Raw genomic sequence first — 27,172 nt, 5'->3', positions numbered from 1 at the left:
ATAAATAGCTCGGCAGTAGGTATTGCACACGCCCAGCCGTTTGTAGACCACTTAGTGAAACCGTTATGTAGAGATTACGGACATGAAGAATGGACATCCTTGATCATTCTATGCTGGTTATTTTTGTAATATTTAAATAAACATCTATTTATAGGCACAATCAACCGATACATCTCACGTAGATGAGATGTAGATTTAAATCCTGTTGATACATACAGGTTTTGAAGACATTACATGCAAATTTTGAAATGATTAAGTATATTGCACTATGTGTTGATTGACAATATAACAACTATGTGTGGCTTGTAATATAATAAGTTTAAACATATGTATTCCCTTTAGGAAGCTTAATTAGGTTATTTAGACTAAGACTAGATTTAGTATAGGATTCATATTTTGCATGCCTTGTGGCGTAATATGCACTCATGAATTTGCACTAACATGACCTGTATTGTAATCTGTGTATATTAGCAAATAAACAAATACAAATAACCATTTCAAAGGTCAGATATTATTTATTATGTTTTTGTAAACGACGAACGAGTCCACAAGCATATAGCCGTTTGTTTTCGTACTTATATTAAAATCTTCCATAAAATAACACTAAAACCTTAATTAACGAAACCTATCTAATATTGTACTATGCAATAGTTATAAATAAATAAAATAAATAAATATTGATGACACCTTACACATATCAACTTAGCCTCAAACTAAGCAAGGCTTGTACCTTACAATGAGTGCTAAGCGACGATATACATACTTAAATAGATAACTACATACTTATATACATAGAAAACATCCATGACTCAGGAACAAATATCTGTGCTCATCACACAAATAAATGACCTTACCGGGATTCGAACCCAGGACCGCGGCTTAGCAGGCAGGGTCACTACCGACTGAGCCAGACCGGTCGTCAAATAAATAAATAATTAAGCTATTATACGATCGCATAACAAAAACCAGGTGATCAGTCGTGACTCAGAATAATGTGCTGCAATCTAGACGTTTGATATACGAGTTTATTATAATTTTATAAAGCTTCAGTAGCATTTAAATGATAAGTTAGGTATAAGTGGATTGCATTAAGCAAAATACTGTGTCAGTTGACATAATGTAAATTTTAATTTTAAATGTAATAAAAAATGAACTGATTCATATAACTATTTTAATTTTAATCCGGTCTGGCGCAGTCGGTAGTGACCCTGCCTGCTGCGCCGCGGTCCCGGGTTCGAATCCCGGTAAGGGCATTTATTTATGTGATGAGCACAGATATTTGTTCCTGAGTCATGGATGTTTTCTACGTATATAAGTATTTATAAATATTATATAAATATATATATCGTTGTCTGAGTACCCACAACACAAGCCTTCTTGAGCTTACCGTGGGCCTCAGTCAATCTGTGTAAGAATGTCCTATTTATTTAATTGTAAATGGGCCTTATTTTAAAGTTATCCCCGTGGACTCTGAGAAGACTTGACCAACACTCATGATCAACATATGAACAAATACTCAATAATGTTAATATGTAAAACACCTTTGACCTTTAAATAGACGATTTATTACATTTATTACACTTAGATCTGTCTGACATTGCAGTGAAACAGCCGGCTTAGCCATAGCCATTTTATAATTCATACTGTATTAACAGATCGCTTCATATAATTAATTACATAGTAAGTACTCTTTATTAAAGTTGAAATCATGAGTAGGACAAATATTTTATATTTTTGTTTTTCCAAAAGGACGACATCCGCCAATTAAAATGAGCACAAATGTGTTGTAAGCGGATATCCTGTGTCTGGCGGTTAAGGACAACTTTAGGAGCACAACGCCATATACAGATGCGATTGCTTAATCCTTCCTATGCCTTGAATAATCTTGCTAATATTACAGTCCAATTTGACTGTGACTTAAATACGATACGGGACAAGTCATACGAACGTTTAGAAGGGTAAAGGGCGTCGTTGCTTCATCGATCACACAAGCTTTCTTGAGCTTACCGTGGGCCTCAGTCAATCTGTGTAAGAATGTCCTATAAAATTTATTTTTTTATCGATGACATGGGTCAAACAGATTTAGTACAAAATATAACCGTCTCAAATCCTTATCTTAATTATTGTGAAAAATGTATTATTTTTCAGTGTGCAAACACGGGTCGTCGTGGCACGTGGGAGGCGCCCGGGTGGCGCGCGCCGCGTACCGCGCCTACTCGGCCGAACGCCTGGACTGCTGGCTGGCCGGACACATAGGGCTCGGACACGTTAACGTCACGCTTACTGGCGAGTAATTCTGGCATATGTTACTATACAAGCTATCTTAAAGCATGGAGCAGTTCGGTTAGCGCCAGCTGGATTGATGGATGGCACTCATATACAAACTTGATACTTACCCAGCCGCCAGCTATTCATCAGGCGCAAGGTATAATACATTGCGCGGTTGTGAAGAACACAATATACATGCTCAAGGCTTGGTCTCCTGGCCATAGTTTCTGATAAGTTTACAATAAGTACATATCGTCACTACTTTAAAAAAAACTTGTATCTCCATCTGTCAATGAAAAGAAAATTGTAGTAAGTATGTATGGAATGCATATAGACTGACTGCGTTTTAACTTTGAGGAACAGCGTGAGATACGAGATTTTTTAAAAGTAGTGACGATATGATCTATTGTCCGTACAATTAGCAATCGAACAAATTTTATATCCTCTGAATTTAACTCGTGTAATTAAGTTGGTAAGTTTTATGTACAAATCAGATGGCCAACCTAATCGTTGGCTTCTAAACGATATTAATGCTCGTTTAGTTTTCATAACCCTTGTTATAAATTATTCCTGTCTCATATAACACTACCTTACAGCGCTATCCTGGGGCAACACCTCCATTGGAGACCCTGGCGTGGACTACAACGAGCAGTTCCGCTGGGAGGACGCAGGTGGCGTGCAGGAGTGGTACCGAGAGGGCCTGGAGCGGGGACTCCCGTACCCGGTGCTGAGCGTGGCGGAACACTTCGCGGTGCAGCACGAAGGCTTCGAGTGGGGGGCTAAGTACAGAGCTGCGGGGTATACCACGTCGACCTTGCTATGGTACGTTGTGTAGGGCTAATTGGTGGTGTAGATTTTTTTATTATTATAAATGGGCTTACTCTTGGCCACAGACTAGCCAAAGGCAAAGACGTGGACTACGATGGAGTGAGCTCGCCCAGAAGATGCCTGTTCACCCTTGATTTGAAGGTGGCTGGGTTATATGATTGTTATTAGTTCACATTTTGTTCCTTTCACAAGCATTCTACATACATGTTCTATGAACATATCACTTCTAAAATATGCCGCATGCTTCATACAAGGTTTAGTTATTTTTATTTATCTCTATGGGGCAGGTCATCCGAATAGTTCATTCCATACAAAGACAAATAACTTTTCCTAATTAGAAAACGCAGAATGTTTCCTAAAATGGATTCCTATTGTTTTTGTTACTTGTTGTATATGGCGCAGTCGGTAGGATACGAAACTAAGCTTCCGAAGAGAATCTAATTGATTCCAGAATGACTTTTTGATTCCAGGACAGCACTAGCGCTATGGCTACTAATGAACCTGCTGCTCGTGGTCGTGCCTCGATACGGTGCATATGCCATGGCAACGCTGGGCGTGACGCTGTGCACGGCGGCAGGCGGCTACTGGGCGTCGCTGCCTCATGTGCCTTTAGTGGTGCGGCTGGACGGAGCCACGTTGCTGTTCTCACTAGGCTGGTGCTTCTGGCTGGTGCTCATCTCAGGTAGACTGGTTTTCATTGTTAAGGTTCTGAAGCGTCATGGCATGAAAGGGCTTTTGAGATTTTCGCTGAAATGAGTCGTCCGTTTACCGACAGATTTATTTTATTGGTCTCCCATGTTCATATTTTAGCAGCTATTTAATGCTTTAGCCATCAGACGCAATTCCTTCTTCTACATTATACATACAGCATTTTCATTGCGTGACATCGAGTATTTGTCTAATGTCTTTTATGTAACTGGATTTTAAACTATGTATTTTATCCCATTTCAGGGTGCATCTGCCTCGTAGTAGGCCTTCTGATCGCAACAGTGGACCTGATGTGGCCGCACCGGTTCTCCACAGTGCTAGAAGTAGACTACGATACGCCGTACGACAGGCACGTGCTCATCGTGGACAGCCGACAGCGAGCACGGCCGCAAACACAGCAATCCTTGCCTTCTAGAATACTTAGGTATGAGACTTTTGTATCATTTTTTCTTTACAGATAATATTTTACGAAGCTTTTCTCACATTCTTCAGTACCTAATCGAAAGAATTTACATATACATACAAAAACGTGAAGTTTAAAAAATTGCCACCCATACTGAAATCTGTACATCAATTGGTGTACGTAACATATTATTTATTTAAATTAGTAGTCGGGGTCGAGTTGCACTACGTCCGTGGAAATTACCCACTAGTCCCACTACCATAGGGTACCGCCAGCTGTCACCTGGATGACAACAACCTGGCAACCGTCATGCTGTAAAGAAAATGTCACGGTTCTAATTTCACGCCTTACTTTAAATTAATATTTAATATTCGTAGTTACTAATACATTTCGGATGTTTTACAGGAGATTATCGTCAAAAACTAGAGAAACGGAGGGTCAAGTTTCTATGGCGGTTGTGAACGAGAATGGACGGGACAATCCCGCCTTTCAGCACGAGCATCATCGCAAACCAAACTCGCCCTGGAGGTATCCTCTCTTTAGGAGGCAGATCGACAGGTAAACATTTAATTAGTAAATAAAAAGATAAGTCACCAAACCGATTTTAAACTGCTCAGATTTAAATTTTAAATTTTAATTTGATAGACTCGGATTAGGAATCTTACCACATTTGTCGCCGGTGCACGTGAAATGCTTCCTTGCGTCTCCAGATTTTGCTTGAGATATCAGGCCCCTATTTCTCCATCTTGACAAATGTCGGCGACATATGTCGGCTGACAATCCGACACATTGTCGACGACATGTGACAATCTCATAGAAAAATTGTGACAGTTGTCCCCGACAAATGTTTCGTGAAACAGAGGTCAACTTTTCCAAGTTGACACTTTTGTCGAAATGTCGCTAATTCTTGACAGGACTTTAGAGAGCGGTCGAGAATTTCTTGACAATTGTCGAGTTTCAGGGATAGTTGCAAAATGGCGTTATATAATTATACCTAGATATTTTTCTGGCACGAACGAAGTGACACTAGTGACTTTTAGTATAAGCTTGCTTGCTTTTAGTATAAATTTGCTTCCTTCCGATATTTAGTCCATAGATAACTTACATTATAATATGTCATTAATTATTAGAATTATGTCGTTAATTATTGCCCTGACTCTTGAGTAGTTTTATGTGCTCTGCCTACCCCGTTTAGGGAATATGGACTTGAATTTATGTGTATATAACATAAAAGGTTAAAAACAAATTTCAAATGTTTGTAAATAAATTGACAATAATAATAAAAAGAACCACATTTTAATAGTTTACACAATTTCTTACATGATTATTCAAGATTTTATGTATAGATATTATCATTGGGGTAATTAATAACCTTATGTTATGTAAGGCTATTTGTCGATAAACGGATTGTCGATGTTTTTGTTTTGTCGAATACTAACAACGACGTTCGTGCCAGAAAAATATCTAGGTATAAATATTATATACTATATATTATACTTTGTGGTTATAGTTCAAATGGATTGGGTAGTATTTTCGATAAAATATTCTAGTCAGCTTAGGTTTTTTCTTGCTTACAATATCGTTTTCAACCAATTCACACAAAAATTAACAAATTATATTAGTACCTAAACCTTCCTCATTCAAATACTTTTGTGATAGATGAAAACCATAAGAAAATGTGTTTAGTCGTTTTTGAGTTAATATCCCTAAGTTTAAAGATATATATTTTGGTGGGGTTTAAAGTATTATTTATTTTATGTTTAGCGTACTCTTTGGTTATTTGATAACATATAAAACGTCCGTGATTAAATTACCTAATGTTATAAATTAAACACGTTCACGTTACAAAAATATGACTATTTAAAAAAGAAAAGATAGTTTATTTATAATTATACCTATAAAACATTACGCGTCTACGTTTAAGAAAGTAAAAATATTTTTTTATTAAAAGTTCCATGAGACTACCCGACGAGTACCCGTTAGCTAATAGATATTTACTATTTTGGCACTTCGGTAGCGACACATTTGCTTTTATATATGGCCGGTATGGATGATTTATTATTTTTGATGGCAAGAAAAAAAAAGCTAAGATAACCGCTCGCCGCAGACATAACACGACGAATTTGAAATGGATTTTCATGATGCCGAATGTTACCTATAGCGAATCCATACTAATATTATAAATGGGAAAGTGTGTGTGTATGTTTGTCTGTCCGTCCTTCACAGCAAAACGGAGCGACAAATTGTCTTGATTTAAAAAAAAAAAACATTTATTTCAGACTCAAGGTCCATAAACGGTTAGTAGAACATTAAAACTCTAAAGAACTAATATTAGTGTTAGTAAGACATTTCCTAATGAAGACTTAAAAAACCGGCCAAGAGCGTGTCGGGCCACGCTCAGTGTAGGGTTCCGTAGTTTTCCGTATTTTTCTCAAAAACTACTGAACCTATCAAGTTCAAAACAATTTTCCTAGAAAGTCTTTATAAAGTTCTACTTTTGTGTTTTTTCATATTTTTTTAAACAGTCATATGGTTCAAAAGTTAGAGGGCCCGGGGACACACTTTTTTTTCCTTTAGGAGCGATTATTTCCGAAAATATGAATATTATCAAAAAACGATTTTAGTAAACCTTTATTCATTTTTAAATACCTATCCAACAATATATCACACGTTAGGATTGCAATGAAAAAAAAGGTACTCCCCACTTTACGTGTAGGGGGTACCCTAATAAAACATTTTTTTCACCTTTTATTTTTGCACTTTGTCGGCGTGATTGATATACATATTGGTACCAAATTTCAGCTTTCTAGTGCTAACGGTCACTGAGATTATCCGCGGACGGACGGACGGACGGACGGACTGGCGGACAGACAGACATGGCGAAACTATAAGGGTTCCTAGTTGACTAAGGAACCCTAAAAACTAAAACAATTCAAACTTAAAACCTACATAGCGACAGCGTGCAGCCTTTGCCATCGGTTGAGCATGGGGCCATTTTCACGTGGAGATAGTTGAAGGGATGGAGAGTGTCATAGGCTACTTTTTGTCTCTTTCTAACGCGATTCGCTCGCCGCGGGTAAAAGCTAGTATAGGTATAAAGTACCGGGCAATGATAGTACATTAAGTATGACACAAATGTGCTAGTTTGGTCAATGTCAATACACATGAAGTGATATTGTGCGTGCAAGCGAAGCGAGTGCGCATAAGAGAGCCAATGTGTGTAATTTTTATTTATTTAAAACCTGTGTTTAAATAGTTATTTGTTATACAAGGGGGCAAAGTTATATTTTAACGCCGAGTGTGGAATTGAAAAATGAGCAAGTGAAAGGATTCTATAGTTGAACCACGAGCGAAGCGAGTGGTTCGAGAATAGAATCCTGAACTTGCGAGTTTTTTAACACACGAGAAGTAAAATACATTTGCCCCCGAGTGTAACACAAAACTTTTCCCCTCACTACAGCGAGGAAACTATAACGCAAAAAATGCGTTTATCGCTGCTTCCAATAGTTCCACAGGTGGTAAATCATCTTTATTACTAGGTTCACCTACTTTCATCAATTTTAAAGCAGTTAATTTGACTTTATTCAAGGTCAAATTACTTTACCCACTAGTGGATAAAATGCGTTTTTACCCGCTGGTATTAAAGGACAAAACACGTGTTTCCGAGCTAGTGAGGGGAAAACATAATTATGAATATGTGGTTCGTAGATCAACAAATTCTATCTAAGTAAATGACCAATGCACATGTGTTTCATACGTTTTACGAAAAAACAAACAAAATTTACATATTAATTAGATTTTATTGGCTAAAACAGTTAGTAAAAGTCCAAAATGTGACACGTTGTCCGCCCCACCCGGCGCTTGCTCCACGGATATAATGTGAGTGTGACCAATTTTAAATGGAGCCGTATCCATGTTGTTAGCGGCTAGTTTCAATATCAAGTCTAAGTATCGGGTTATCATACAATACCCGTAACACAAGTGCGGTAGTGTAATAAAAAGCCACACAGTGTAATTTCTTATGAGCCTAAAAACGGTTCAATAATATCATTGTTATAAGCAAGTGTGTTGAAATAGTACATTTCGATACAAGTGCGATTAATAAGAAATTCTAAAAACGAGTGGCGATAAAAGTGGCGTTACACGTTCATACAAAAAAATCAAAAAATGTGATAAATAACATTATATTTATTATATTATATACCTACCGGTCATAAATTTGATACAACCCGGTACTGTACACGTAACGTCAAGCGTAAAAAAAAAATATGGGTATACAGTCGAGTTTATAAATATGTGCACATTTTTCACCTTATTGCAACGAGTTAAGGTGAAGAAATGTACACATATTATTATTAATAAACTCGACTGTACACATCTTACCCAAAAATATGTCCCATAGCATCTCAGTCCGGTGTGATAAGAGCGTAGTATATGAGACATATTTATGAGACGATTATTTCGATACCTATTTTTGCACTTGACTGTACTATAGCAGCAAGAAGAGCGCGATTACTATATTTGTCTCGCATTAATAATTTGCGCGTATAATTAGAACGACGCGACGCAGGTACATTGCGGTCCTACTTAGTTGACCGGTTTTATCTGTCTACGGGTTAATTTATCGTGTGACAATTGTAGATTTTGGTGAAACCAAAACAATATGTCAATGTCAATTTTTCTTGACATATGTCGGATTGTCACGATGGAGAAATAGGGGCCAGTAGACATTTTGTGCCTGACAATCGACAGGTGTTCCTAGTCTACACGTGGCTTTCTTGTAACTATGTTTGTCAGGTGTAAAATCTTATAATTGTGTCTAATATTATTTTGTATGTGATTTCAGAGCGGACAGTGCATCTAGTTTAGGATCCAGTATTAATGGCCACAGCACGGCTATCAAGATGTCTCCACTAGCGGGGAGTCCTGCAAATCCACCTTTAGCTATTCCAGCACATAGGTAAGGCTTGCCACATTCTCAAAAAGCTTGAGTAACATAATAGTTTGCACTATTTAAGCACATCTTATATGTTCCAGGTTCCGACCTCAAATACCTGCTACGGAACGAGTTAAAGACATGTGGTGAGATGGTGTGGTGACCAGAAGCTGTGGCATTTGTTAGTGAATATTATAATGAACTATGTAAGAAATTGACCAAGTAGTGTGAATTCAAGTTACCGATCTCCAAAATGGACGACGTAATCTTAAAAAAGGAGACTGCTTATCGAATTATTTAATGGCATTGTTTTATAAGCGAAACAGTCTCCTGCCTGTAAATATGTACATTATATTATCTAAATTATTTGTAAGCACCTGTCCAGTGTCATAAATTGTAATAATGTAAAAATAGTTAGGTAAGTTACAGGATTTTGTTTACCTCGTTTATAAATTATGATTATATCGGAGGTGCTCAGGTGTATTAGACTGCATCGACACAAGTGAATAATTTGTGCCATGTACTCACTCCACGATACAAATCGGTTCACTAACTCGCACCCTAATAAAGCATCACAGTTTTGCTTTATCTATTAATTTCATTTTTGTCTATAACGCGTAATGTAAAACTAGTCCTAACACTACAGTTGAATCAAGCCATTTCAAATACGCCGAATATTAAGTCATTTGTAATTTCTTTTTGACTAAAGTGGGCACCTTAAAGCAGCATTTTTGACCCCAAAGTTAGAGACCTGCACCGATAGCATGGTCGCGCCATAAACGATAAAAACATCTGGCCGTCCCTATCGTACTTACAAATAGTGCGAAAGGGACGGCCTGATTTATATCATTTATCGCGCGACCATGCTTGCCTGTCTGGTGCTAAATGCCATGAATATAATCCTCTTTTTTATTATCACTTATTAAGAGAAGAACATTTCCAAATAAATGAAACTTGGATTTTTTTAACTAGAAGCAAATCGGCGTAAAATAATATGTATGTACCTGACTAAAATGTATAATTTGAAACTGGCGTATAAATATTTTTGATCGTGCGTATTTCATATTTCCTTATTTATCAAGATATTCAACAGTTGGCAAGTTAACAAGCCCTGTACACATCACTAGGAAAGTCATTAAGATTTACTGTAAGTTATTTATTTCATATGATAGTGGCATTGATAGTAATGCGTGATATAAAATTCCAAACAAGAAGTATAGCTCAGCTTGAAGGTATTCATTTCTATTAATATTGACCATAAGTATTGACAGTATAATAATAGTATTATTTAAAACGCTGATCATTTTCAATGTTGTGAAAATATATTTGCAACAGTGAATATGTATAAGTATGTGACATTGCGTAAGTAAATGTTAACAGTATAAAAGTGAGAATGAAGATAACTATAATAGGAAGAATGGCTTAGAAGATTGTATTTATTCTCTTCGAAAAAATAAACGAATTCAAATTGAAACTAAAACTGTATTTTATTTAGAAACCCGTTTAGATTATATCTATTTTAAATTACATGATTGAATTAATGAGACTCCCAAAAAAGTAGATTTTTAATGACAAAAGGTCAATGTTCGAGGTCGGGGACCATCGGATACATGATTCACTCAACATTGTGCCTTCTTTGAACTGTCTTTGAACTAGTTCGGATATATTAAATTACTTGATTTAAAATAAAACCAATGATTTAGTAGATAAGTATAACTAAATAAATAAAGAGAAATGAAACATTTTTAAAATACGCGACCTTCCCCTTAACACAGACCTCCCTATAATTATGCATTACTTGTCAACCAACACTTACGTGGGATGTGATGATGCAACTTGGATACGATTATGAGATATGTACCGATGTAATATTTTAAGGTTGAGGATCTTTAACAAGGTGCTCGAGGTTCAGTTGGCAAAGGAAGGCGCTCCAATTGACGTAGCCTGCCTTAATCAGAGTGTCCACATCTGCCCACTGTTTACACTGGAAACAAAAAATAAATTGCAATTTTTTTGCTATGTTTGACTAAATATCAATTTGATTTTGTATTGGTCTAATATCTGACCACTGAATCCCCCACCCCATCATAAACATTTAGGTAAGGTAAGGTGGGAGAAGATTGAAGGATTTTTCTTGAGGGGTAAGGTGGAAAGCCGCCCGTGGTGCTTCATTATACGGAACATATTTCATCTTACCCCACAAGAAAAGCCCTTCAATCTTTTCCCACCTTACCTCCCACTTAACCCTACCAGGTGTTATAACACCGATTCTTTTTTTTTATTTTTCTATTGGGTAAGTGACAATATACCAAAATATCCCGAAAAATCCGGGGGTAAGATTTTATGCATTTAGGGTTAATATATTTCCAAAAATATCATGGCAGCCGTAGATATGGATCGCGTTGGTACTCTTAAAAAAACTTAAGCTTACCTCTGTAAATTTAACAGGTGGCGCATGTCGCACAACTTTCTGGTAATCTCCCTCCGCGAGATTGTAGACGGGTCGTGTTTGGAAGTCCAGGAACGACATCAGATCGTCGTACCGAATATTGCAGTCGTCATCTTTTTCCAATCTGTACACAATACGAATAACATAAGGCATTGCTTGATTTAAAAGCAAGGATATTAAATTTGAACTAAAGTAACGACTTAAGGTGGCTCGCTTTCCATACAAAAAACATCTACCATTTATTTAGTCACCGCACACTACAACTAAATAAAAATATGCGCATACATCTACTATACATGATCCGTCGTCGCGGTAGTGAAGGAAATACATTGTTTCATACAGAAATCATGGACAAATCCATGTGAATTTTTTATTAATTTTACGTAAATGTGCGTGCCAAATTTTGTGTACAGACACAGAGCCGTCATATTTCGCGCATTTTTAATTGACATTGTCATCAGTGACACTTGGCTCTTGACAAGTAATTATTAAAGATATTGGTTTAGTTAACTCAAGCAGACTCAGAAATAATGACGCATTTTGTCAATAAAGATACATATCGTATATTTCGGCACTGCTAATGTAAATCGAAATGGCGTCTTGGTCAAATGCACCGATTATGAAGCAGGTGATTCTGAGTTCCATCCCGCAGTTTTTTTTAATCATTTGAACTTTTTTAGGGTTCCGTAGTCAACTAGGAACCCTTATAGTTTCGCCATGTCTGTCTGTCCGTCCGTCCGTCCGTCCGTCCGTCCGTCCGCGGTTAATCTCAGTAACCGTAAGCACTAGAAAGCTGAAATTTGGTACCAATATGTATATCAATCACGCCAACAAAGTGCAAAAATAAAATATGGAAAAAAATGATTTATTAGGGTACCCCCCCTACATGTAAAGTGGGGGCTGATATTTATTTTCATTCCAACCCCAACGTGTGATATATTGTTGGATAGGTATTTAAAAATGAATAAGGGTTTACTAAGATCGCTTTTTGATAATGTTAATATTTTCGGAAATAATCGCTCCTAAAGGAAAAAAAAGTGCGTCCCCCCCCTCTAACTTTTGAACCATATGTTTAAAAAATATGAAAAAAATCACAAAAGTAGAACTTTATAAAGACTTTCTAGGAAAATTATTTTGAACTTGATAGGTTCAGTAGTTTTTGAGAAAAATACGAAAAACTACGGAACCCTACACTGAGCGTGGCCCGACACGCTCTTGGCCGGTTTTTTTTATATATTTTTTAAATGGAATATTTGACTATTACTATATTGCTTTCCTATTTTTTATTTTCATACAAAAATACAATACAATCCTTTATTATGCCTTTGTTGATAAAATAAAATATTACACGTCTGGTATAATACATTATACATAGGTCAAAGTGTGGGCATAGTATTAGTAATGTATTGCATTTACTGAGCTGGTTGACCTATGTTATTGTTGTGTGAATGTTTTTCTTCAACAACTAAATGGTTATATACAAGAATATGGGTAGCTTTTGCACATTGTAATTTTTCCTCAGTCACCCGTTGACCACGAACGCTGTAAAAGTGTTCGAAACATCGGGATGAATTTTAAACTCATTATACGCGATTTAATCCGTTTTCATAGTTTTTATTTCATGAGTAACTATCGCGGTAACTGAAGACAATATTAAATAAATGGTTACAAATAATAATTATCATCAAATTATCATCAATATAATCTGGTCCAGGCAGGCAATTATGGTCACGCGATAAATGATAAAACATCTGGCCGTCCCTATAATCGCACTTACTAATAGTGCGACAGGGACGGCCTGATATTTTATCGTCTATCGCGCGACCATGCTTCCCGTGCTGTACTAGCTTTAGCCCGCGGCTTCGCTTGCGTTAGAAAGAGACAAAAATAGCATATGTCACTCTCCATCCCTTCAACTATCTCCACTTAAAAAACATGTCAATCCGTCGCTCCGTTTGGCCGTGAAAGACGGACAAACAAACAAACACACATTATCTTTGGTGAAACAACGAATTCTTCCACTTCAGATTATAGAGTAACCAGCTTTTCCCATTTATAATAAACTAGCTTTTGACCGCGGCTTCGCTCGCGTAAGAAAGAGACAAAAAGTAGCCTATGTCACTCTCCATCCCTTCAACTAAATCCCCTTAAATAATCACGTCAATTCGTCGCTCCGGTTTTGCCGTGAAAGACGGACAAACAAACAGACACACACCCTTTCCCATTTGTAATATTAGTATGGATTTGACATTATTATTTATATTTAAATAATTATATATGTATAGCCCAATTTCGTCGGTAAAAGCGTGTTATGTAATGGCGTCGTTGGGGAACAATCGTCTGTGACGCCGTGAAGGTGCGTTCGATTCCCAGGATTCTATAAACTTTTTGTATTTTTTTGGATATAAATTTCGTTTTTTTTATTGACGGAGCAAGAATGGAGAGCCGAAGGTATCAATTTTATCTTAGAGAACATATTGATTTTTTTATTGTCATTTTGATTTTCTATTTATTAAGTTGAGATATAAAACACAACTTTTAATACCCTCGCTAAATATAATATTTTATCGAAATCACTCCTTAGATAAAAAAAGTCCACTTGAGTTTTTAAAGCATTACGTTACTCAGTTAACTATTGCATTTTCATTTACTAATTTAAGATTTCAAAAGCGATTTGAATACCCTTGCTCCATCCAAAATAAACAATTAGAAAAAAAAATCATTCGGATCGTAGTTTAGAAACTAAAATTTATCTATACTTTTTGGAATTTTTTAAAATATCAGATTAGGATAATTATGTTAGAAATTCTGAGTTCAACGAACCCAAAAATTATTACCATGTAAGATAATAGGTTTTTAATCTTTTTTGTGGAAAACGCTCAGTAACTACTGTACGAGTACATATACATTTATGTATAATAATAAAACAAAAAATAGTGTCACATAGTGTTGTGTTCCTGCCGGTGAGTAAGGCTGCCAGAGCTCAACGAGGGTGCGGGGTGCTGACGACGGGAGGACTTACGGAACTAATTTGTTCCGTCTATTGTCCTTTGAGTCGTCGGCAACCCAAACCCTCCTTTGAACTTGTACACTCCTTTTTGCTGTGCATACGCAGCAAAGGGGAGTGTACAAGTTTCTAATGGGGCGGCAACGCGCATACGACACTCTTCGAGTTGCAGGCGTCCATAGGTTATGGTGACCGCTTTCCATCATGCGGACCGTATGCTTGTTTGCCACCGACGTAGTATTAAAAAAAAAAAAAAGAGAGAAAAAGTCCTGGATTCGAACCCAGTACTTCCATGCAAATCATGCGATGGCACGTATTTACCGCAAGGCTATTTAAACAAGCTGTCGCCGCGTGAAATTATCGACTAGAAGGAATACAAAAACACTGTTTGTATGTGTGAGTGGTACTTAAAAATAGTGTAAAATAGTAAATTTATTTACATTAAGGGGATTAACGTTACAATGAGAAGTTGAATGTTTGTTGTAATACGTCAATTTTAATATTAAATGTTCGCGAAGCATAATTGAAAGTATATAAATGCCTGTACGACTCCACAAAAAAAATAAGACTGGTAATTTGCAGATTAACGCCATCTAACGCAGCCTGAGCTTCGGGTAACCTAGGCGAGCCACCTTAAGATGTCGAATTCTCACTTAAATATAGAGGTGCGAAACTATTAGGTACTTAAGCCTTCATAGTGATCTCTGTTTCACGTTTTCAAGAGAATACAATATTACTCGGTACGGTACACGGTAAGTACTTGGCAAAACGATACGCTCACGCTGCTATCCCTCTTCTATCTATCACGCTTGCATTTTAGTAGGCAGATTTTGTGTTTCGTTCGCTACGAAGCGTAAGTAAGCGTTTGGCATCTTGGTTTAACCACTCCAGATAATAAATGAATATAATAAGTAACATACACTCCAAGCATGCAGTCCATAAGGTCAGTGTTGATGGGCAGGCGATGCGCACGCAGCAACTGACGTATGCGAGGAACTGGCAGTGCTCCCAGTTTGGCCTCGTCGGCATGAAGCAAGCCTTCCTGCAGCCGCGCACGATCGTCCCACAGGCCTCGCGTCAGCTCCGTGAATACCAAAGACCTATAATCAAGTCTCTTTATAATAAAAAAATAAAAACAATGTACCTAACAAAGACACGATTAGTAGTAGGTACATTAACCCTTAAATGCATGACCTTGACAAAGATTTATTCAAATTTGAATTTTGACATGCTGTCAATACAGTCAAAAATACATGATGCATACCTATATACATCACTATGCATTTAAGGGTTAAGAGGCTGGAAAGTGGAAAGTCGACAGTACACATACATTAACTCACGCCTGTATTCCCAGAGGAGGTAGGCAGAGCACATAAAAATGTCACAGTTTCGTTTTCTGTCAACCCTTTATTTGCCAAGAGTGGCACTGAAACTTGATTAGTTCCATGTGCTCTGCCTACCCATTCATGGGATACAGGCGTGATTGTATGTATGTATGTATGTATAAAAATGTTCAAGTTCCAGTGCCACTTTTAAGCAAATTGTGATATTGCAGTGACAAGTTGCTAACCGATCACACACGAGTGGAAAGGGGGTGGTGAAATTTTTAACCCGTCACCACCCATGGATACTCTAGGTGGACTAGATTATAGGAAACAAAAAATAATGATTCGTAATCATTATTATGGAATATGAATGGATTATTATCCTCTTACCTAATCATTTCTCTTCTTGGGCTCGGCTCTTGCCCGGGATCACCACGGAAATATCGGGCTAATGTTATAAATTCGTGTTCTGTCATTTTTTCACACATTATTTCTTTAAGGGCTTGTCTGAAAGTTAAGATAGAAAAGTATCATATATTTATTTACAAATTAAGTGTTTAGATTTAGATAAATAGGTCGAAACTACATCCTTACTTGAAACAACGCATCGTCATCAGATCTTTATTATGTGGCAAGACAGCATTCATGTATTTTGCAACAAAGTCCTTGTAGCCATTTTCCTTGCCTGCCAATGTCCGTCGAATCTTATCCATAATCAGTGGTACGTTCGCCATTGGATACTACAAGCAACGTGTTTAACAAATTAACAACATACTTATGTGTAAAAGTTTATTGAAACTTTTCACTGTGTCGGTTACCATAAGGACTAGTGATGTGCAAGTTGCGGAAACTTTACAACAAAATCTTAGGTAATTTTCTTGAAAAATTCACAAAACTGTCACGAAAAATAAAGGGAATTTAAATTTATGAAATGGTAAGTATCCATCCATACAATTGTCCATACAAAGTATGGAAAGTTTCCGAAGATTTCCTATGTGAACATTTCAGAATTTTGGAAACTTTCCGTCGGCACATCAGTAATAAGGACGTTATTAGTCAAAACGTCCTTACGGCAAACGACAAAGTTTCAAAGACTGTCGTTTTGCTGTATTAAAACATGATTAAAACACAATAGTCCCCTCATATTTAGATTGTAACGCTTACCAATGCAGCGTCATGGGTAGGTATCCAAATCAGACTTACATCTAAGTACATTAATAGTTATTTGTTATACAAGGGGGCAAAGTTGTATTTTAACGCCGAGTGTGGAATTGAAAAACGAGCAAGTGAAAGGATTCTATAGTTGAACCACGAGCGAAGCGAGTGGTTCGAGAATAGAATCCTGAACTTGCGAGTTTTTTACCACACGAGAAGTAAAATACATTAATTGCACCCGAGTGTAACACAAAACTTTTCCCCTCACTATAGCGAGGAAACTATAACGCAAAAAATGCGTTTATCACTGCTTTCAGTAGTTCCACAGGTGGTAAATCATCTTTATTACTTGATTCACTTACTTTTATTAATTTTAAAGCAGTTAATTTGACTTTATTCAAAGTCAAATTACTTTACCCACTAGTGGATAAAATGCGTTTTTACCCGCTGGTATTAAAGGACAAAACACGTGTTTCCGAGCTAGTGAGGGGAAAATCATTTTTCACCACACCAACTGGTAAAGGCTTACTTTGCTATTCGAAGACAGATAGCAAAATTGCATTTTATCCACAAGAGTGCAAAGTAATTTCATACAAATTTTAACTTGATGTCTTGAGCTGCATGGCTGGTATAATTTACGTGTAAATGATGATTTTGAATCATAAATATTGATTAGATTGATAGATTTGATTTAGTTTGATGTTTTATAGTCAGTATTTTGTTTGTGTTGGTGTGGTGAAAAATTTTGTGTTTCACTCGGTGGCAAAGTTTGTTTAGCCCCCTTGTAAAACAAATAACTATTCATTTTCTGACCTCCTTAGCGTGTAGCTCCATATACCGCAAGGCGTACTCATCGGCAGCAATCAGTCTAAAGCGGTGCTTGCGGATCACAAGTTCGTTGCCGATCCACATATCCTTATCGGTGTACGAAGGTGGCTCATTCGGTACGAAGAAATCCACATCTGGATGGTACATTTTGTCACGCCGGAAAAACTTTCCACCCTTGGACAAAAAAACGAGAATTAGATACTTAAGTAAATTCACCTCTTAAACTAGGCAAATAACTTAAATGATATATTTAAGACATTCCACACAAAATGGTAGCTCACCTTAAATCCAGAGTTCCTTTCGCCTAGTTCGAAAATGCCCATGGTATCATCACTTAAGAAGTATTGTACAATGAAATATCGCCCTGCGTCATCCGGGTTGTCAGTAATAAGCCGAGCAGCAAAGCGAAGATTATGCGAATCGAAGCCGACCCTAAAATTAAGTCAATTAAGTGTCTAACTTTGATGGATATGTCGCATGCAAATAGGGAACTTGCATGTACTTAAAATGAAATATTTTATACCATGCACGAAATAAAACATCAGATAATTATAAGAAAAAAATTTAGTTATTTTTAAGTTTTATTTAATAAGTCGGATAGAAATATATAAAGTAAATGAGTTGACCGTGACGTCACTCAACACGGATTCATAATTAACTCATTAGCATATTGCATTCAAATTCGTTTTCGTTTTGTTCTTTAAAAAAAACCTGATTTGACTAAGATGAAAAGTAACCTATTCTGTGCGGAAGCTGAAGAGTCGTAGAATGAGGTACATTCATTGGAAGTTTCCTGTGTAGTTTCTGACATGAGATCGCGGTTTCGCTAGAAGATTGCAATAGAACCTATATGACAAAGTATCATCATATAGGTGCTTTAATTCCTACACTGAAATTAAACCACTTACTTATCCTTATGCAGAAACTTCATGAAATCTCCATGCACAGGCTTAGGCTCAACAGTGCGGCAATTCTCAGCAGAATCGGCATATGAGCCGTAGCCATTCCATGGTGGGAGTTGACGATCCGCGACGCTGGTGCTCACACAGTGGGATTCAGAGCCCGGTGTCGCCAGGGGCACAAAGGTATCTGGACAGCCAAATATGGCATTAGTTATACGTAACGTTTCAGAAGCATTTCTTATCGGAACCGTAGTAACTTTGTCGGAACGGAGCTTCCTACTAAAGTTTCCCAGTATAACGTACCGAAGCACGGTTGTAACACACGACTGTAAGGTTTTTTTAAGGGTGCGTTACTATTACGCTGTGCCTACTGTGAGCATTCGTATTAATAAGGATGCAAACTACGATTTGGGACGATATGGTTTATAACATCGCATCGGTGTCCTCTAAAATCAACATACAGACTATACAACTATCGTAAGTCATACGTACCGAATCCATATGTGACACGATAATATTCCTTGGTAAAGGGATCACAATCAGTTAGTACAACATTGCGTCCAAACACATTCATGACGGCTCCGATGCTTAAATCAGCCGGGCTATACGAAGCCGGTAGCGGCCCACCCGTCATTTCCACGTGGTCTGGCAATTTCTGATAACATACAGTTAAAATTTAAAAATATAATCCATGTCCCTTAAGGAAAAATCATGAATTGGAAAGTAGCAACGATGGGGTCGATTAAAAGGAAAGTACCTAAGTAAGTAATCGCTGAAGTTCCAGAGGGCGATTCTAATTTTTGATCTGATTCGAAAATAATTATTTTTTGATCTGGCCCACCGTCTACATAAGTACGTGCAGGCGGGACAAGAAATAACGTAAGTCATCAAACATATTAAACATATTTTAAAACAATATGAGTAGGTAGATGTACTGTTAGCTCAATAGAATTTACTTAGACCCCAGTCTGCTTTATAGCAGTTGATACTTTTGATACGCATTACGCACTCTGGGCAGTCGCATTCTCTTCATGAACATTGGTCCAGCTTCCGTTCCCGAGTTTGGAGGAAGGCTTTCTTTAATCTCGATTGTGTCGTCGGCCAGGAAATAATGTATCTCCAGTGTATGAATGGTACCGAATTCTGATCCTCGGTCATCCCAATAGCCGTAAAATCTGCAATACATTTATTTCATACAGGGTAATATCATAACAGATTTTGTTTTATAACCTCTATATACAGTGCAAATTAAACTATACCTTCTACTCTACCTACCTATACTTAATATTAATATAAGTACTTATTTTACTGCCTTACCTTAAAACTTGTCTGTCAAAATCCAGGAATTGCCGAAACGGTCTGTGTTTGGGTGGTTTTTCTTTTGGTATAGTTCTCTTGATGTGGTTAAGAAAATAAAATTATAATTAGCACAGATTATAAATCTTAGCTTCCACTACATTTAAGTAAACTTAAATAGGTAAGTACATTCGTTACAAAAAAGTACAAAACAAGAATAGTGGAACTTACTTCAACTGCGTCCGGCCAGTTTAAAGGATCTGGTACATTGATTCCAAGACGATTTAAGAAGACTCGAGTGAAGTTATCGCAATTCACGATCTAAAATAATAAATAATTGTGACAAAAGCAATAAGTACCTATCTCTTCACCATTCACTAAGTGAACTAGTGTAGTGTGTCTACATACAAGGAGCGTTTGTGGCAAATCACTTACTTTAAAAACTTTTCCGTGAAAAGTGACCTCTCTTCCAATATTCAAATCGAGTACATCGTAATACAAATCGTAGCTATGCGGAAGTCGGATACGTTGTCTACATATCATTGTTCCTAAAATGGAATAAAACATATATAAGTACCTAGGACTAGATACGTAAAGCACGTAAATTCTGAAGTAAAGCTTCAAATATTCCTACTAAAACGGAACGTTGCTTTTGTCTGCTTATTTACAGGGAAGCACTTAGGTGACACACACGGATTCGGAAGGGCTCTTCCATTGGACGAGAAAATAATGGTCAATATAACCATATTCGCTGTAAATAACTACCTACTAGTACATACTATTACTACCAACAATCGTCAGGGCATTCCGTGTGCGAGTTTACATAAAAATCGCACAATATCGTAACTCAATATTAACAGATATATCTACCAACCTTGTGACATCCCACTGTTATCCGTGCGTGGTTCCATAACCTTGATCGTGCCATCTTCAAGGAAGAAGAATATGTTCACCTTGCGAAGCACGCTGGACGCAGATCGCATCTCATGCAGCGTTTGTTGGAAATATGCTTCGAAACGCAGTATCTGATATTAATAAAGTGTCCAAAATCAAGAAAAAAAACCGGCCAAGAGCGTGTCGGGCCACGCTCAGTGTAGGGTTCCGTAGTTTTCCGTATTTTTCTCAAAAACTACTGGACCTATCAAGTTCAAAACAATTTTCCTAGAAAGTATTTATAAAGTTCTACTTTTGTGATTTTTTTTATAATTTTTAAACATATGGTTCAAAAGTTAGAGGGGGGGGACGCACTTTTTTTTCCTTTATGAGCGATTATTTCCGAAAATATTAATATTATCAAAAAACAATCTTAGAAAACCCTTCTTCATTTTTAAATACCTATCCAACAATATATCACACGTTGGGGTTGGAATGAAAAAAAATATCATGAATCTATTTAATCATGAATCTATTTATTCATTCTTTTTTAACATCTCAAATTATAATTTTGATTTTATATATGATAATACTATTGACATTGACTGCAAATTTAATAAACTATTTAATATTTTGACATTTTATATAAACTTACATTTCCCAGTAAAACAAATGAGAATAAAAAAGAAATCACCTATTCCGTGGGCATCTGACAAATTACACGAATATATACAAAAGCACAGAGATCTTCACGAGATAAGACGACAATATCCTAATAACCAGTTAATATCTGACTGTATTGACCACTACACACAACTTATTAAAACCGAGACACTAAGTGCCCGGCAGTCATTTATTCAAAACAGGTTAGCACAAAGTAAAAATCCATCAAAAGAAATATGGAAAGTCGTAAACGACGAGATTGGATTAAAAACAAAGCCCCAATCCATATCATTGAAACGAGAAGATTCAAATGCCGTATTATCTTACGAAGAAATTCCGAATACATTTAATTCACATTTTATTGATATAGCTACAAAATATGTTATAAATAGCGATGAGCAAATGTCTAAAGGATATGTCAGTAAATATTTAAGCAAATATATTATTTTACAAAAATTCAATCTCCCTGTAGTATCACGTGACCACTTGGACAATACAATAAAATTAATGTTAAAAACCCGCACAACTATTGACGTTTATGACATGTCATTAAACATTATTTTAAGTATATGGCCAATTATTGCTGACATATCTAAATATATAAAAGAAGAAGCTGACTGACTGACATATCAACGCACAGCCGAAACCGCTGGTCCTAGAGATTTCAAATTTGGCACGTAGGTTCCTTATGTAGTGTAGAGGAGCACTAAGAAAGGATTTTCCAAAATTCACCTCCTAAGGGGGTCAAATGGGGGTTCAAAGTTTGTATCGGGAAACAAGATTAGTTTGACAATTTTATTCGAAACTTCACAGGAAGATTCCTTAAGACTATGACTGAATACGTGTTTCAGGTTTTTTGAAAATGTAACCCCTAAAAGGGTGAAAAGGGGGTGATAAAGTCAAAAAATCAATATGGGTATCGTTTTTATGGTTTATCGGGTCGCTGATCACGATAAATACAACGTTTTTAAAATCTAACGAGGCGGAAGTGAAATACCTTCTCCCCTGTTGTGGTGCAATGGGGTTTAAATATCAAAAATATATATAAAAGATGATATTGACTGACTGACTGACATATCAACGCACAGCCGAAACCGCTGGCCCCGTAGCCGAATGGCATTTCTCCGACGCCAAACGAAAGCGATACGCCGCTGGCTCTGTCGCGCCAATACGCAAGCGCGATAGAGATAGATATCTACTAGCGCTTCGTTTCGTAAGCGTTTCGTGAGCGATTGTGCCATTCGGCTAGCCACCCTGGTCCTAGATATGTCAAATTTGGCACGTAGGTTCCCTATTATAGTGTAGAGGAGCACTAAGAAAGGATTTTTCAAAATTCGCCTCCTAAGGGACTCAAATGGGGGTTCAAAGTTTGTATGGAGAAACAAGATTAGTTTGACTATTTTATACGAAACTTCACAGGAGGATTCCTAAAGACATATGACTAAATACATGTTGCAGGTTTTTTGAAAATTTGACCCCTAAAGGGGTGCAAAGGGGGTAAAGTCAGAAACACAATATGGGTATCGTTTTTATGGTTTATCGGGTCGCTGATTACGATAAATACAACGATTTTAAAATCTAATGAGTTGGAAAAGAAATTTTCTCCCCTGTTGTAGTGCAATAGGGTTAAAATATCCAAAATAGCCATAAGAGGAGCATTAAGAAAGGATTTTTCAAAGTTCACCTCCTAGCATGATAATTTCACAGGGGCAAGGACAGGGACAGGGACAGGGACAGGGACAGGGACAGGGACAGGGACAGGGACAGGGACAGGAACGGGATAGGGTTAGGGTTAGGGATAGGGATAGGGATAAGGATAGGGATGACGGGGACGGGGACGGGGACGGGGACGCGGAGGGGACGGGGACGGGGACGGGGACGGGGACGGGGACGGGGACGGGGACGGGGACGGGGACGGGGACGGGGACGGGGACGGGGACGGGGATAGGGATAGGGATAGGGATAGGGATAGGGATAGGGATAGGTATAGGGATAAGGATAGGTATAGATAGGGTTAGGGATAGAAATAGGGATAGGAATAGGGGACGGGGACGGGGATAGGGATAGGGGAGGGACGGGGACAGGGACGGGACGGGGACGGGGACGGGGACAAGGACAGAGATAGGGACGGGGATAAGAATAGGGAGTGGGGTCGGAATAATCGGCCGGCAATCGATACCTAGGCAGTGTAAAATGCAGGTGGCTCAGTGGGAAGGGATTAGTAAGTAGGCATCGGCGAGTATCCTGCACCGTGATAACTATTATATTCAATGTGCTGTAAGAAGATCGTTGTTTGCTTGCCTTTTATATGTTTATGTTTGCAATAAGTATAAGCAAAATGGAAAAAATTGTAAGCGATAATGCAAGGAAGTTAGAATATAATTATTGTAGGTAATTTAATTTATAGTTTGACATGCATGCTCTCAAATTTGTATGCCGTAAGGCGCCACATAGTGAAACTGAACTGAAATGTAATGTAACAACTTATGTACACCTATGTTGGATAAATAAATGATTCTGTATTCTGTAAGTACTTTTTACCCTACCGACCATAGCGTCGAGATACTGGCTATGTGGGTTGTATGAAGTTTCCCCAGTATAAATATTTATATAGGTAAAATACATACATATTCGTACCTACTACCTACGCTGTGGTCGCTGTGTAACAATTCTACAATCATTGCAAGAATTTCTTTTAAAACAATAGTAATATGTGTAAGGTACAGTCAGCCAAAAAGCAGTGTAAGGTTCTTGGCTGACCGTACAGCAAATAGATCAGTTACAATGGCCCCCCAGTCGAGAATTGCCCCGCTTTACCTTAATCGAAATAATCGCGGACAGATGTACCTACAAAGAAACCTACGGATCCAAATGAAAATCTTATTTTTTGTAAACTTTTCAATAAGAATACTTTTATTACGCGGGCGAAGCCGCGGGTAAAAGCTAGTTAGTAATATTAATAAATGCTATGTTTCAGAGCGGTAAATACCCCAGTGTACTTAAGAATACCCGAGTCTGTCCTGTGTACAAGGGTAAGGGTGAGAGGGATGACGTGAACAACTATCGACCAATCACTATCGTCCCCACTATTTCAAAAATAGTGGAGTCCATTCTGTCCTCCAGCCTGATGACATATCTAGAAAAACATGCCCTACTTACTGATCAGCAATACGCATACAGACGCAACCGGTCAACTACAATGGCGGCGCACAAGATCATTGACAACATTATCACAGGCCTCGATGAGAAGCACAAGACGGCAGGCATTCTGTGTGACTTATCAAAAGCATTTGATGTTATTAACCACGACCTACTGTTAACTAAACTAAGCATGTACGGTATTACAGATTCTGCTCTTAAATTGTTCACGTCATTCCTGTCGGACCGTAAGCAGGTGGTGAAACTGACCACGAATGGGAAAGTACTCACCTCGGCTATGGGTCATGTCAACTTGGGTATTCCACAGGGCTCTGCGATTGGCAATACGTTATTTTTGCTATTTATTAATGATCTGCCTTCAGCAATAACGAGCGGCATTCCTATACTCTTTGCGGATGACACGACAGTTGTAGTGAGGGCCCAAAATCACGAACAGTTGGCTGAAAGAATCAGTGAGGCATGTGAACAGCTTCAGGCGTGGTTCTCGTCGAATGGTTTGCTCCTGAACGTCGCGAAGTCCAGTGTGATGATTTTTTCGGCCCGTAGCACTGAAGCACCATCATGTATTGAAAACGGTCCAATGCCATTGTGTTTCGAAAGCAAATTCCTGGGTTTTACGGTCGACTCGAATCTTAACTGGAAGTGCCATGTTGACAAGTTATGCAACAAGTTGAGTAGTGCTGTCTTCGCCATTAAGAAGCTTCAGCCGCTTATATCGAGAAAAGCACTGAAGGCTGTATATTTCTCAAATTTTCACTCGCTAATATCTTACGGGACGTTGATTTGGGGAAACTCCACGGATGCGAAGCGAGTTTTAATCCTTCAAAAACGAGCGGTACGACTACTAACCGGAGTACAAACTAGACATCCGTGCAGGAGCTCTTCAAACAGAACGGTATAATGACACATTACTCACTTTACCTCTTCCAAGTACTAATGTTTGTGAGAAACAATTTCTCGATGTTCAAGCGCGTTGAAGTTTCCGGGAAACAAATTCGGTCCACAGGGAGATTGCGAACAGTGCCGCGTCGCATGGCGCTTTCAGTAAAGAACCCGAGAGTGATTGGACCGACATACTACGAACGACTACCCGCGAAATTGCGAACAGAAACATCTGACGAAACTTTTGAACGCCAATTGAAAATCTTTTTATTGGAAAATCCATTATATTCTGTAAATGAGTATATGGAAATGACATGTAATATAAATTGACTGTAATCCATTATTGTATTTTAATTTTAGTTTGACGATCATTATGAGATACCTTGTTTTTTCTTTTTCCTTTTTATGTAAAAATTGACATTGTGATTACAAAGGGAAAGACAGTCAACTAAATCTTGGCACAGTCAAGTGCAAAAATATGGGTGCGTACAACTTATCAAAAATATGTCCCATAGCACTTTATGTCGGCGGAATAAGGTCTCGGTACATATTTTTGAGCGGATAAATCGATACGTATTTTTCCACTTGACTGCACTAAAAAAAATGCTGCAAATTTGATAAGTGTAGGGCTCACCGGCCAATTGTCTTCATAGGTAAAGCGAGTGCTTCGGAATGCGCGTGCGGAAACATCGACTAGCCATAACCATAACACTAAAAGATTAATAGAAAATGTAGGGGCGAAGGTTTAATTTCCATAGATAAATTGTATTTCGCGCCGTTTTTAGTGCCATGATTTGGTTGTCTATATAAGAAGTATTTCAATTTTAAGTCGGTATAAAATATAATTATGGACATACGTTCTTATCGTACATGATCCAAGTAGGTAACTCGGGAGCTTGCTTTCGAGCGTACAGCGAGGGCACGTAGTTTTCTTCAGTTGCTTTGTCGACTAACATGTTAACTTTGTCGATCGATGTGAAAACTGGTCGAACTCCAAATTTGGTTTTCCCAATCTGTAATAAAATACTTAGTAAAATATAATGCGCGTGTTCAAAAAAATGGAAACACAGGCAACAGGTAGGTATACTTATAATATAGTCGTATAATAGTGTCCATTGAAATTTATAAAGCAAGTGGGCGCTCCCGGCTGGCCGTGTGGCACGCTACCTCGAGATCGTACCTACAAGCTATCTATATCTAGTGTATTCTTCTAGCAAAACGGAAAAGAAAACAAATAAGCATTTGAATATACTCGCCAATGGGTTAGCACCGTAGCCGGGCAACATTGGTAGTCTTGGGTTTCTCATAGCCATGTTTTAGTAATAAATTAAAATCGCGTATTATAGTAAATAAGAATTGGTATAAAAATATTGTATGGCGTTACAAACTTCATAAAATCAACAATCTTGCAAGTTCGTCACCATGGTAACACTTAAGGGGTATTTCCCTCTTCACTACCCGCAGATCCCGCAGTCGCACGGAATTTCCGT

The 27,172-nt window shown here is 37.7% G+C and overlaps 2 protein-coding genes across 3 annotated transcripts in view; one reads left to right on the top strand and one right to left on the bottom strand.

Moving 5' to 3' along the window:
• Window positions 1–10,573, top strand: part of LOC125230670 (dual oxidase maturation factor 2) — a 137,784-nt gene extending 127,211 nt beyond the window's left edge. For both annotated transcript variants that reach the window (XM_048135904.1, XM_048135903.1), the window contains 7 exons: window positions 2,149–2,286; window positions 2,865–3,090; window positions 3,567–3,778; window positions 4,048–4,228; window positions 4,613–4,765; window positions 9,054–9,167; window positions 9,245–10,573. In XM_048135904.1, coding sequence (XP_047991861.1) covers window positions 2,149–2,286; window positions 2,865–3,090; window positions 3,567–3,778; window positions 4,048–4,228; window positions 4,613–4,765; window positions 9,054–9,167; window positions 9,245–9,293 — 1,073 coding nt within the window. In that variant the 3' untranslated portion in view covers window positions 9,294–10,573. The remainder of the gene's footprint in view (window positions 1–2,148; window positions 2,287–2,864; window positions 3,091–3,566; window positions 3,779–4,047; window positions 4,229–4,612; window positions 4,766–9,053; window positions 9,168–9,244) is intronic.
• Window positions 10,574–10,696: 123 nt separating this feature from the next.
• Window positions 10,697–27,058, bottom strand: LOC125230669 (EF-hand domain-containing family member C2-like). The gene is made up of 16 exons (XM_048135902.1): window positions 26,939–27,058; window positions 26,540–26,695; window positions 20,980–21,130; window positions 20,541–20,653; window positions 20,337–20,426; window positions 20,127–20,203; window positions 19,819–19,984; window positions 19,302–19,464; window positions 18,816–18,996; window positions 18,189–18,339; window positions 17,893–18,081; window positions 16,519–16,664; window positions 16,315–16,431; window positions 15,520–15,699; window positions 11,575–11,716; window positions 10,697–11,127 (listed from the first exon to the last, which is right to left on the bottom strand). The coding sequence occupies exons 1-16, from the start codon at window positions 26,993–26,995 to the stop codon at window positions 11,017–11,019; spliced, it is 2,190 nt and encodes a 729-aa protein (XP_047991859.1). The 5' UTR covers window positions 26,996–27,058; the 3' UTR covers window positions 10,697–11,016.
• Window positions 27,059–27,172: the final 114 nt, after the last annotated feature.

This window comes from Leguminivora glycinivorella, chromosome 10 (genome assembly GCF_023078275.1).
Source record: "Leguminivora glycinivorella isolate SPB_JAAS2020 chromosome 10, LegGlyc_1.1, whole genome shotgun sequence".
Lineage (NCBI taxonomy): Eukaryota > Metazoa > Arthropoda > Insecta > Lepidoptera > Tortricidae > Leguminivora > Leguminivora glycinivorella.
Note: the sequence above shows the minus strand (reverse complement) of the source record. Positions and strands in the feature narration are given on the sequence as shown.